This window comes from Ovis canadensis, chromosome 21 (genome assembly GCF_042477335.2).
Source record: "Ovis canadensis isolate MfBH-ARS-UI-01 breed Bighorn chromosome 21, ARS-UI_OviCan_v2, whole genome shotgun sequence".
NCBI classification, from domain to species: Eukaryota; Metazoa; Chordata; class Mammalia; order Artiodactyla; family Bovidae; genus Ovis; species Ovis canadensis.
The window spans coordinates 21077753-21090699 of NC_091265.1; the positions used below are offsets into that span (position 1 = coordinate 21077753).

Sequence of the window (12947 nt, forward strand, 5' to 3'; positions counted from 1 at the left end):
GATCCCTGAGTTGGGTAGATTTGCTGGAGAAAGGGAAAGGCTACCCACTCCAGTATTCTGGCCTGGAGAATTCCATGGACTGTATAGTCCATGGGGTTGCAAAGAGTCGGACATGACTGAGTGACTTTCACTTCACTTTGCTCTATTATAGGTTCATTTTCTTTCTGGAAATCTAATCACACAGATGTTAAATGATGTTAAACAACATTTAATGTTGTCTTACTGCTGTTTGATGCCCTGTTCTGTTGTAACTTTTCACTCTTTGTTTTTCCTTTTTGTGTTTAGTTTTTGTATTTTACACTGACATACTGCCATGCTCACTGATAATTTTCTTATGTGTATTGTACCTACTTCTGAACCCAAACATAAAATTCTCTGCATATGTTATATCTAGCCTATCTTCTTGTCTTACAGTTTTCATCTGTCTCCTGAAATTACCTATCTTGCATGTTGTCAACATTTTTTTAATAAAAGTCTTTAATATACTAATCATTGTTATTATTTTTAAAATTACTTTATTTATTTTAACTGAAGGCTAATTACTTTACAATATTGTAGGGTTTTTGCCATACACTGACATGAGTCAGCCATGAGTGTACATGTGTTCCCCATCCTGAACCCCCCTCCCACCTCCCTCCTCATCCCAACCCTCAGGGTCATCCTGGTGCACCAGCTCTGAGCACCCTGTCTCATGCATAGAACCTGGACTGGCAATCTGTTTCACATATGATGATATACATGTTTCAATGCCATTCTCCCAAATCATCCCACCCTCACCTTCTCCCACAGAGTCCAAAAGTCTGTTCTTTACATCTGCGTCTCTTATGCTGTCTTGCATATAGGGTCATCGTTACTATCTTACTTATCTTAATAGTTCTAATACCTGTTTTATATCTAAGTCTGGTTCTGGTGATTGCTTTGTCTGTTTAGACTAAAATTTTCTTGCCTTATGATATGCCACATGATTTTTGTTGAACCCCCGACGTATTACATATGGCAGTAAATACTGTGCAAAGTTCTTTTTGTATCTGGTGGAAAACACAAACTTTCTTCTGCTAGGATTTTAAGTATAGAGATTTGTGTTAATTTAGTTGAGAATTGGCTTCTTCAGAATTAGGTAACTATTGTTCAATGCCATTGTTAAAAACCATTTCTTTCCGTGTTTTTTTATCCTTAGACTATTGACTTTTCTTCTCAGGCCAACTAATTCTGTGTTTACAAAATGGCTATGCAAGTGGGCATTGTATCTGGAAAATGTCCAGAAACAGAGAAAGCCATCTGTTAATTCTGTGCATCTCTTCTGGAACAAGAAGAATTTTTTCTAAAATTGTCCTAGGAGTTTTAGCATCTTATTTCATTGGCCAGGATTGGAACAAATACCTTGTGCTAGAAATGGCAACCCACTCCAGTGTTCTTGCCTGGAGAATCCCAGGGACGGGGGAGCCTGGTGGGCTGCCGTCTATGGGGTCGCACAGAGTCGGACATGACTGCAGCGACTTAGCAACAACAACCAATCAGAGAGAGTAAAAAAGGGGAAAATTGTGATAGTTTTGGACACAATGTGACTAGCTGCCTATGAATGATCCCAGAACCTCTGATTTCTTTGTCTTTGAAAAAGAGATAATACTGGATTTCTAATAGGGAACTGAGAAGTAATGCTGGAGGCCAATGGTGGGAAATAATAACACATTTTTCTGGTCTGTAGGACTCTTTTTTCCTCACCATCCTCAAGACATGGGCTGTCCTCCTATAGGACACATGTGTACTAGCGAGAGAAAGCTTAAGCTCAGCTCACACGCCAAGGGTAAAGAAAGTCCTTTCCTTTTGTTTTCTTAGAAACATGCCATCGGCTTCCACACAGTGTCTCCCCGCTGAGATCATCTGCTCCATCTGCAAGGACACGTTCACAGACCCTGCCACCATTAGGTGCGGGCACCGATTCTGTACGCCCTGCCTCTGTCTCTTGTGGGAAGATGCCCCAACAGTTACTTGCTGTCCTGTGTGCAAGGTGGTGTCTCCAAAAATGGACCTCAAAAGCACTATTCTTGCTAAGAAACATATTCGTTCTACTGGAAACTCAGTTATCTGCCAGTTACCTGGCTCTGCCAAGCAGATGTGTAGGACACACCAAGTGATAAAGCTCTACTTCTGTGAAGCTGACAAGAGCCTGCTGTGTTTGTTCTGTGCTCGCTCCACAGGGCATGCTGCTCACAAACACTATTCAATAATGCAGGTTGCAGAGCACTACAGGGTAAGTAACATCTCTGACTGCACTTTAAAATGTGGAGGACCCTGTATCTGATAGGCACTGAGGGAAATACATCGGTTAATAACCATTATCATTTTATGCTATTAACAAATACAATTTCTGAACACCATGTGCCAGGCACTATCTGAAATCTAGAGATAAAGCAGTGAAGAAACTAGGTACCATCCTTGCTTTCCTGATGTTTAAATTCTGTTGAGCTGAAAGAGAGGAATGATGATGAAACTGATGGGGATTAGGATGCCGGTATTTCAAAAGTAATGTGGTAGATGGGCTTCCCTGGTGGCTCAGACAGGTAAGAATCTGCCTGCCATACAGGAGACCTGGGGTTGATCCCTGGGTAAGGAAGATCCCCTGGAGAAGGGAATAGCTACCCAATCTAATACTCTTGCCTGGAGATTCCCGTGGAACCTGGTGGGTTACAGTCCATGGGGTCGCAAAGAGTCAGATACAGCTGAGCCACTAAGCATGCCCACAATGTGGTAGATAAATACCTAGTTTCAGTAAGAGTCATTGGCTACTACAAACACGATTATAATGGTCCTGTTCTAATTATTGCAGATTTAGAAACACTGGCCAACATTTTCTGACAGTGCCACAGGAGAACTGAGGGCTAATATTTCCCAATTAAATATATAGCAAGAGACCTCACAGAATGAATTAAAAGGTATTCCTTCCTCTTCTATTATTTTAGAAGAGTTGGAGAAAGATTAGTATTGATTCTTCTTTAAATGATTGGTGCATTTCATCAGTGAAACCATCTGGTTCTGGGCTTCTCGTTGTTGGAAAATTTTTCATTATCGATTCAATCTCTTTACTACATACAGGCCTGTTCACATTTTCCATTTCTTCTTGAGTTAATTTTGGTAATTTGTGTCTTTCTAGGAATTTGTTCATGTTGACTTAAAAAAAATGCATAACATGAAAAAAAAAACAACCAGAAACAAAAGCAAGATTCACTTCTGAAAACTGACCAGGTTATTATCAATTCAATGCTAAATTCCTCAGATAATGGATTATATTTTTTTCAAATTTAGACATTCCATCTTTGGTTGATCCCCCCAGATTTAGGAGTTAGTATTCTAAAGGAAAATCACTGACATCTCTGCTTTCTTTACTGTTTGACCCATGTTCATCCCCTTATATCTTCTTTTAAATATCTGAAATGTACTAACTTTGCTTTTCTAGTGCTACAAATTAGTTATTTTGCAGGAGCACCTTCTGATGCAAATGAAGTCTATTTGGAAAAAGAAACAGGAAAATCAACGAAATATAAAAAATGTGACCAACACATTCAGAGCATGGGAGGTAAGCCACAGACCCTGAATCCCTTGGAGCCAGTTTGGAACAAATACCCTGGTAATTGTAAGTTTACAGTGGAAGAACTTGAATTAAATCATAATGCCCCCTGAGAGGGTGATCAAAGAGAGCCGCATATGGAAAAACATGACCTTCCATGTAGGCTTTCATGTTGAATGATCCCAATAGGTAACTAAAAGATTTTTCCTGATTTTCTTGATAAAGCAATATCTACCACTAATACTTCAGGAGAGACGAGAAAATGCAGTATCACAAAACAAAACACAATGGTCACTCAGATGGAGGTAAAAAAACAGTTCTGTAGGAGTTTAATAAACTTTGAATGTTAAGCTTCTCAAACAAAAATCATCCTGAAGCTAATGTTTTAGCAGAACCTGTAAATTCATAACACAGAGATCTGAAGGACAAGAAAGCTAAATATGAGAAAAAATCATGGAATTATCTGGGGCATGTAGATAGCACCTATTAATTAGTGCATAGGGTATGAGGCAGGTAGTGAGAGATATGGCTGGCAATGTAATTATAGCCATGGCAAGATGCCTAGCTAAGGATTTGGGGTTTTATTATTCACTGGTTCACATTTATGAATGGAGAACCTGAAACTAAAGAAGTTGAACTACATTTTCAGTTTCAAAGAACTCAATCACTTCTAAAGAAGATATATCAGCAGGCTATATTACAGAATGTTGCATTAAAAAGAAATCTGTGCATAGTGAGTGAGTGAAGTCACTCAGTTGTGTCTCTTTGTGACCCCATGGACTATAGCCTACCAGGCTCCTCCGTCCATTGAATTTTCTAGGCAAGAGTACTGGAGTGGGTTGCATTTCCTTCTCCAGAGGATCTTCCCAACCCAGGGATGGAACCCGAGTCTCCTGCATTGAGAGCAGACACTTTACCTTCTGAGCCACCAAATACTGGAGGACAATAACAAAATTACCCTGATCATTTAGGATGGCTTCCCTAATGAACATTCCTTCATAGGAGGGCATGTGATATGTTGCTCACTGTTCTAGGTCCACAGAGAGATATGGAAATGGACAAAAAGAAACAAATCGATGACTTCAGTAGGATATAATCTCGTAAGAGAAGTCATGTAACAAATAAAGAAGAATAACATTTATAATACATCACATTTGTAAAGTTCTTGGAAGAAAATTAAAGCAGGGATATACATAAATAGTACAGGTTTGGGGGATGTATGCTGGCTAGAGAATACCCATCATGAAGGTTACCTCTGGGTAGAGATATAAGAGATCAAAGGGAGTGAGCCAGAAGCTCTCTGAGAACACATCCTTCTGGAGCACAGAAGTCAGAAGCTATGTTCTGAAAGTTTGAGTCCCCCTCAATTCAAATGTTGAAATTCTAACCCCCAAAATGATAGTGTTAGGAGCTTTGGCCTTTGGGAAGTGATTAGGTCATTAGGAAAGAATCCTTATTAATGGGATTCTTATAAAAGAAGCCCTAAAAAAAAAAAAAAAAGAAGCTTAGTAGAGACTTGCCCCTTCTGCCATGTGAGGACACAACCAGAGGATGGTTATCTAGCCAAGGCATAGAAGAAACCTAAATGTTCGTTGACAGATGAGTTGAGGAAGAAAATGTAGTATATTTATACAATGAAATACTGCTCAGCCATGAAAAAGAATGAAATAATGCCCTTTGCAGTAGCATGAATGGACCTACAGATTATCATACTAAGGGAAGTAAATCAGAGAAAGGCAAATATCATATGATATCACTTACATGTGGAATCTAAAAGAATGATATAATTACACTTACTTACAGACCAGAAATAGGCCAATAGTCACAGAAAACAAGCCTATGGTTATCAAAGGGGAAAGTGAGGGCAAGGATAAATTAGGAGTTTGGGATTAACATATATACACTATTCTACATAAAAATAGATAAACAACAAGGACCTACTTTATAGCACAGGGAACTATCAGTTCAGTTCAGTTGCTCAGTTGTGTCCAACTCTTTGTGACCCCACAGACTGCAGCACGCCAGGCTTCCCTGTCCATCACCAACTCCCAGAACTTGCTCAGACTCACATCCATCTCATCCTCTGTCATCCCCTTCTCCTTCCACCTTCAATCTTTCCCAGCATCAGGGTCTTTTCTAATGAGTTGGCTCTTTGTATCCGATGACCGAATTATTGGAGCTTCAGCAGCAGCCCTTCCAGTGAATATTCAGGGCTGATTTCCTTCAGGATTGACTGGTTGGATCTCCTTGCTGTCCAAGGGACTCTCAAAGTCTTATCCAAGACCACAATTCAAAAGCACCAACTCTTCAGCACTCAGCAGGGAACTATAATCAATATCTTGTAATAACCTATAGTGAAAAAGAATTAGAAAAAAGAATCAGCTATACACATGTATATGGATAACGGAATCACTTTACAGTATATCTGAAACTAACATAATATTGAAAATCAATAATCCTTCAATGAACAAATACATGCATATGGTAAAAAATGGAAACCAAGTATGTGAATGTGCTTTGTAAAGTGGAGTGTATTTTAATTATTATTAAGCAAAGAAAAAAAAAAGATGCCTACTGAAGAGGTGGGCTTTCACAGTACACCAAACCTGCTGGCGCTAATCTTGTATTTCCTACCTTATTGTACGGTGAGAAGTAAATGTCTGTTATTAATAAGCACTCAGTCTTTAGGACTTTTGTTACAGTAGTCCAAATGAACTAAGACAAGCATTCTATGTATAACACATAGACAACAGATGATAAGGGAAGAAAAATACCATCCAAATACATGATCTAATTAATCCAATGTCACTGCAGGGTTTTATAAATCTACGACTGGTGATGATACTAGCTGAATACCCTAAAGTGTGTCAGTATCTCCAGGAAGAAAAGCAAAAACATTTAGAGATGTTGGCGATTGAAGGCGCAGTTATTTTTCAGCGACTCAATAGGAATGTAGCCAGAATGATTCATATGGGGAAACTCCTGAGAAAAATATATGAGGAACTGAAAGAAATGTGCCTTAAAGCAGATGTGGACATGCTCCAGGTAAGGACTAAGGAAGGATGTTGGCTGCAGAACACCAACCCACATGGAAAACACTTGTATCATTTGACATTACATCCTCTTTGGCTTCCTTTATTTTTCTGACTCCAAAGTCCAGCTTCTGACTCTTCTACTTCTGTGATGGCAGGTTTTGTTCCTGTTGTATAACCTGGAGACAAAACATCAGTTTTGCCTTCTATGGAAGAAGGAGGACTATGTGGAAAGATTCAAGGAACAGAGCCAGAAAAAAAAAAAATCTCCCAAACCCTCTTGTATCCTTCTACCATACAGTCGCCCTTCCAATTCTCTACAGGTTTTGCATCTGGGGACTCAACAAACCACTGATGGAAAATATTTTTTAAGAAAATTCAGAAATTTCAAAAAAGAAAAACTTGAATTTGCCAATGCTGACAATGATTACATAGCATTTACATTATATTAGATCGTATAAGTAATCTTGTTATTTAGTCACTAAGTCGTGTCCAACTCTTTGCGACCCCATGACCTATAGCCTGCCAGGCTTCTCTGTCCATGGGACTTTTCAGGCAAGGATACTGGTTGTTCATTGTTCAGCTGTTAAGTTGTATCCAACTCTTTGCAACCCTGTGGATGGCAGCATGCCAGGCTTCCTTGTCTTTCACTATCTCCTGGAGAATACTGGAGTAGGTTGCCACTTCCTTCCCCAGGGGATCTTCAGCTCAGAGATCTAACCCTTGTCTCCAGCTGGGCAGGTGCATTTTTTATCATTGAGCCACCTGGGAAGCCTTTAAGTAATCTAGAGATGCTTAAAGTATACAGGAAAATGTGTGTACATTATATGGATATACTGTGCCATTGTATGTAGGAATTTGATCACCCAATGGATTTTAGTATCCAAGGGGGATCTTAGAATGAATTCCCCTCATATAATGAGAGATGACTGTGTTGAACAGATAATTTAACTTTATATTTGCACTTGATAATATGTGTAATATGGGTAACCTGTGTAACCATAGGATGCATTCATCCTTTCTATTGTGAAGTTCTAGATTCCGAGAAGGCAATGGCAACCCACTCCAGTACTCTTGCCTGGAAAATCCCATGGACGGAGGAGCCTGGTAGGCTGCAGTCCATGGGGTCGCTAAGTCAGGCATGACTGAGTGACTTCACTTTCACTTTTCACTTTCATGCATTGGAAAAGGAAATGGCAACCCACTCCAGTGTTCTTGCCTGGAGAATCCCAGGGACAGAGGAGCCTAGTGGGCTGCCGTCTATGGGGTCACACACAGTCAGACACGACTGACGTGACTTAGCAGCAGCAGCAGCAGCAGCAGATTTGGAGTCCACACACCAAAGAACTTTGGGGAAACCCCTGTGAATACTTTGTATATCAGGACAAAGAAGAGTCATTCATGCACCCTAAGAACAATTTGACTTTCAATTTTATCAAGATTATGATCTTGTCAATTGTATGTAAATGTGAGACTGGATTTCATATTTATAAGAAGAAGGGAGATGACAAATGATTTTATCCAAGGAAGAAAACTGGAAATAATGAATTTTCCAGTATAATCTCATATCCTGAAACTAGACTTACCAGGAGTGTTTGTGCTGAAAACTAAGCCTTCCTCTCTTTTTCTTTACAGGGTGTGGAAGACACAATGAAAAGGTAAGTTTGCTCCTCTATTTAAATCATGATAATTGTGACAGTGATCAGGCTATTTCTGCTAAGATATAGCCTCCCTTTCAATGAGAAGTTTCTTTCTCTCTGTATTTATCCCTTCTTTCTCTAATAGCTGCCAGGATTTATATAGTCTACCCTTTGGTGACCGTATGGTGGAGAGAAGCGCAGTTTCTATTGCAAGACTTTCTGTAGAAGTTGCAAAGAGAGGACGGTTTTTCCTGCCCGTAATTTCCAAATCCTAGTTATCCAAGGACTATTCCTGGTCATCCATGGGAAAGGCAGATAAGCTCGGAGAAGCAGTAGGTAGAAGGATGCTGAGAAAAGGAGTGAGGTAGAATTCATCAAGAAAGAATATACAGTAGTGATGACGTTTCCTATGTGTTAAATGGCAAGTTCCAACAATTTTCTGCCTATTAGATTTCAGGAATTAGATGAGAATTGCTGTGTGGATCCCCTAGGGAAGCTAGAAGGAAGGAAACAGACACAGTTTTGATTGAGGCATCACATTCTACGAGGTTTGATATGCCAAGAGCAAGGAAGTGGATTGTAAAATATCATAGCAACTTCAGTGTTCCTCCATCTGAGCAGTTAAATTCATACCCTTTAAAGGTAATAATGAGGATTCTGTTGAAGCATCATCAGTGGGTTGCTAACGATACCTTTAGACCTATTAGTAAGTGGGCCTTTCTCTTTACAGGAGTCAGTTAATGCAGCTGTACATTCCCCAGCCTTTGGACCCACAGCTCAGTACGTGGACCATCACTGGGATGCTGGAAAGGCTTAACAGCTTCCAAGGTGAGAGGCAGCACTCTGTGTGAAGGCAATCACATTTCCTACATGACTAGATAACACATTAATGATATCTCTTTACTGCTCTGTCTGTTCTTTGTAGAGAACAGGGGAGCAGGTACATATGCAAACCCTTATAACTTATTTATTTTATTGCTGATTGTCAGAAAAGTTAACTGAAGCCTGTCAAAAATAATCAAATATGACACATAGTTTTTCATATAGCTACTTGCACTGAGTTAAAATAATAATAATAAAAAGAACACCTTGACTTATAAAAATGCATATCCACTCAGTGTATTTCATCTTGTAGTTAGCTGTGGGTATTTAGATTATATGTAGATATTGAGATTCTTAAAATCACCTTAATGCTGTTATTTAAATGTTTACCGGAATATTAAAGGTAATGATTGTATGTGAAAAATCACAAGACTTTCAAAGAGCTTGAAAGCAATCCATAACTCACTGTGTAGAGGACTCCCTGAGACAAATGCAACTGAAGGTAAGCCCAGCACAAAGGAGAAGCTGGACTGAGATGGGATGAGTTGGATTCTGACTAAGCAGTGACTCCATTAGAAATTCTGAGAGAAATCACTGCAAAAAAAGAGCACATATAGATATTTGGTTTATTTTATTTTTACTTCCTTAAATGTTAAGCCCTTATATCCTAGGCAATGCGATCCCTATTAGGACTAAAAATAACAATGTCATAAAAAATACAATATATATTTATCATGATTGTTTTTTATTTTGTGATGATTAATGACTTAAGGGCCATTTTGTTATTTTCTTGACATCTATGAATGGACTCCCAAATTTTTAGTGAGGTAGTGAAAATAAGCCAGAGTCTGACATCCTATATCTTTATGTATTCTCAAAGTTTTCCTTCCTCCAGTTGTATCATTAGAGATTTTCTGGCTCTTTAAATAGATAAGAAGCTCTTCCTGTTCTTTCTATGTATTTCCAGTGACACATTCTGTATAAAAGGGTGTGGTAACACAGGGTGTCTAACATCTGTGATTAAAGGGTATTCTAGAACTAGCCAGTACTGCCACACTTGTGGGAGCTAATTGTTACAAGTTTCAGAATTTTAGGAGCAATTATTAAAGGACTGGCACCTTGAAACTGGTCATGGTGGGTTGAAATATTCCCAGCAAATAAAACAATTCAGTTTTGCTTCATTTCAGAGATTTGGTTGCTAAACATTCGTCACAACACCACTGTAGTTATATGTTCCTCAGACCTTGAAACCGCTGTTCTCTGACTTCATTGCTTTCATTTTACTGAAGTGTATATTACGTTGGATGGAAAAATACGAAACTGTTGCGTTCCTCTGATTGAAGCCCTGAGACGTCTGCAATGCGGTCCTGTCCATCGAGATGTGCCTTGGGACCCAGCACGTCCAGAGAACACTCCTACATGGGGTGCTCAGACCTTCACCGCTGGCAAACACTACTGGGAGGTGAATGTGGGAAACTCCTGTGACTGGGTTATAGGGCTCTGCAAGGAGTCCTGGACAAGCAGGAATGATATGCTGCTTAACTCTGAGGACATTTTTCTACTTCTATGTGTCAGTAAGGATGGCCATTTCAGTCTCTTTTCTACCTTCCCATTCTTACCCCACTATATTCAAAGACCCCAGGGCTACATAGGGGTGTTTCTAGATTATGAATGTGGTATGATAAGCTTTATTAATGTTGCCAGAGGTTCCCTCATTTGTAATTTCCTCTCACGATCTTTCTCTTTCCCTCTCAGACCTTTCATTTGGTGTGGACCCAAATGATCAGGAACAGGTCACAAACCTAACCAAGGTTTTGGGAATTCTAGTAGCTGAGGGGGCTCCTATCCTGGTGACGTCTAGAATGGGGAAAATCAATTATAACTTCACTGTGTTTAACTTCATTTTACCTTTAGGACTTATAATGGCTGCATTATTTTTTAAAGTGGTAGTAATGTTAATAATGTCTATTTGTCTTTTACATTTCATTTAAATAAAAGCAATCACTTTTATTTTATTGGGTAGGATATAGGCACTTTTCGTGTGCCATCTGAACCTACTAGAGATGAAAGAACACTTGGGTGTGGAAACCCAGTCAAATGCATGAATGCAAGCAGAGGATTCTTCTTCCAGAGAATCCTTGTCACAACTCAAGGGCAGCATAGAATTTTCCTCTCCTTCCACTCATCTGGCTAAATTCTATCCCCCCTTTAATCTTCGGTTTCCTGAAGTAGAGTAGATCAATTATAATATGACCTCAAGAACAGCTTATTCTTTCCCTTTGCAAAGCTCACAGTAGATTTTGGATCTTCTTTTGTAGTTTTCAGACTGCAAAAAAGGAAGGCCATTGTTCGTCCTTTTCATAACCACATTCTAAGGATGAAACACTAGGTTAAGGATATGAAACACATCCAAAATATTTGAACAAACGAATATGTAGGAAAAACATTAAAAGCAACGGCTGTATAACCAAAAACATTTACTATCGTGTAGACACAGTCAGTAGCTCAAAAAGTGATGAGAAACATTAAAGAAGTGAATTAGGTTATTGCTCAGGTTCGTGGCTCAGAAATTGTTTAGTGGGCAAGATATAGATTGTGTATGATTTGATTCCCTCAGTGTTGCTCTTAGTAGTTCTCAATGATGAACAGATTTTCAGGAATACACACATATTTTTACCAGAGTGATAGTAGTACAGATAATATGGCTTAGCTGCTTGGAATCTGCAGTATTTTTAAGGAAGATATATAGAGTGAAAATACTGTGAATATATATTTTCAAGGATGGACAATGAACTTTATTTCTCACATATACAAAACATCCAAGCTGTCAACAAATTTCATTTCAAAGAGTGTTACTGACTTAGAGATTAAAACTTTGCAAAATAATCAGACATTGAAATTCATCTTTTTGGGGATGTATTGCTCAACATAATGACTCTAGTTAACACTGTTGTATGATAGATAAGAAAGCTGTTAAAATAGTAGATTCTAAGAGATCTCATCATAAATAATTTTTTTCTTTTTTCTTCTATTTTCATATGTTTATATATATATATATATTTATATATATATATGAAGTGAAGTGGGAAAGTGTTAGTCACTCTGTTGTCTGACTCTGATTCTGTCAGTTGTATCCAACTCTTTCTGACCCCACGTACTGTAACCTCTGTCCATGGAATTCTCCAGACAAGAATACTGGAGTGGGTAACCATTTCCTTCTCCCAGGGATCTTCCCAACCCAGGGACAGAACTGGGGTCTCCTACATAGCAGGCAGATTCTTTACTGGCTGAGCCACCAGGGAAGCCCATATATATACATATAAATATTTCTCTTCCCACTCTGCTTTCTTCCATCTCTGCATCTTTTGTTCCCTCTCTTCACAGAGAAATTGGTTTAGGGAATAATCTCGGGATTAAATGTATTTCTATGAAGTTGTAGTGAAAAGTAAATTTTAATTAGAGTTTCAAGTATTTGCTTAGGGATTATTTAAAGCAATCTAATAATGCCTAGGTGGCACTCAGTTCAGTTCAGTCGCTCAGTCCTGTCCGACTTTTTGCAACCCCACGAACTGCAGCACACCAGGCCTCCCTGTCCATCACTAACTCCCGGAGTTTACTCAAACTCGTGTCCATCAAGTCGGTGATGCCATCTAACCATCTCATCCTCTGTTGTCCCCTTCTCCTCCTGCCTTCAATCTTTCCCAGCATCAGGGTCTTTTCCAATGAGTCAGTTCTTTGCACCAGGTGGCCAAAGTATTGGAGTTTCAGCTTCAATATCAGTCTTCCCAAAGAATATTCAGGACTGATCTCCTTTAGGATGGACTGGTTGGATCTCCTTGCAGTCCCAGGGACTCTGAAGAGTCTTCTCCAACACCACAGTTCAAAAGC

At 39.1% G+C, this 12947-nt stretch overlaps 1 protein-coding gene across 2 annotated transcripts; it reads left to right on the plus strand.

The window, feature by feature from the left end:
• Positions 1-1840: 1840 nt before the first annotated feature.
• LOC138427143 (tripartite motif-containing protein 77-like) lies at positions 1841-10842 on the plus strand. 2 transcript variants are annotated; one of them, XM_069566442.1, is made up of 6 exons: positions 1841-2251; positions 3479-3574; positions 6380-6610; positions 8233-8255; positions 8968-9065; positions 10349-10842. In XM_069566442.1, exons 1-6 carry the CDS (start codon positions 1841-1843, stop codon positions 10840-10842), a joined length of 1353 nt encoding a protein of 450 aa, XP_069422543.1. The 2 variants fall into 2 exon arrangements, with proteins under 2 accessions (XP_069422543.1, XP_069422545.1); XM_069566444.1 differs by lacking the exon at positions 6380-6610.
• The last annotated feature ends 2105 nt before the right edge of the window (positions 10843-12947 follow it).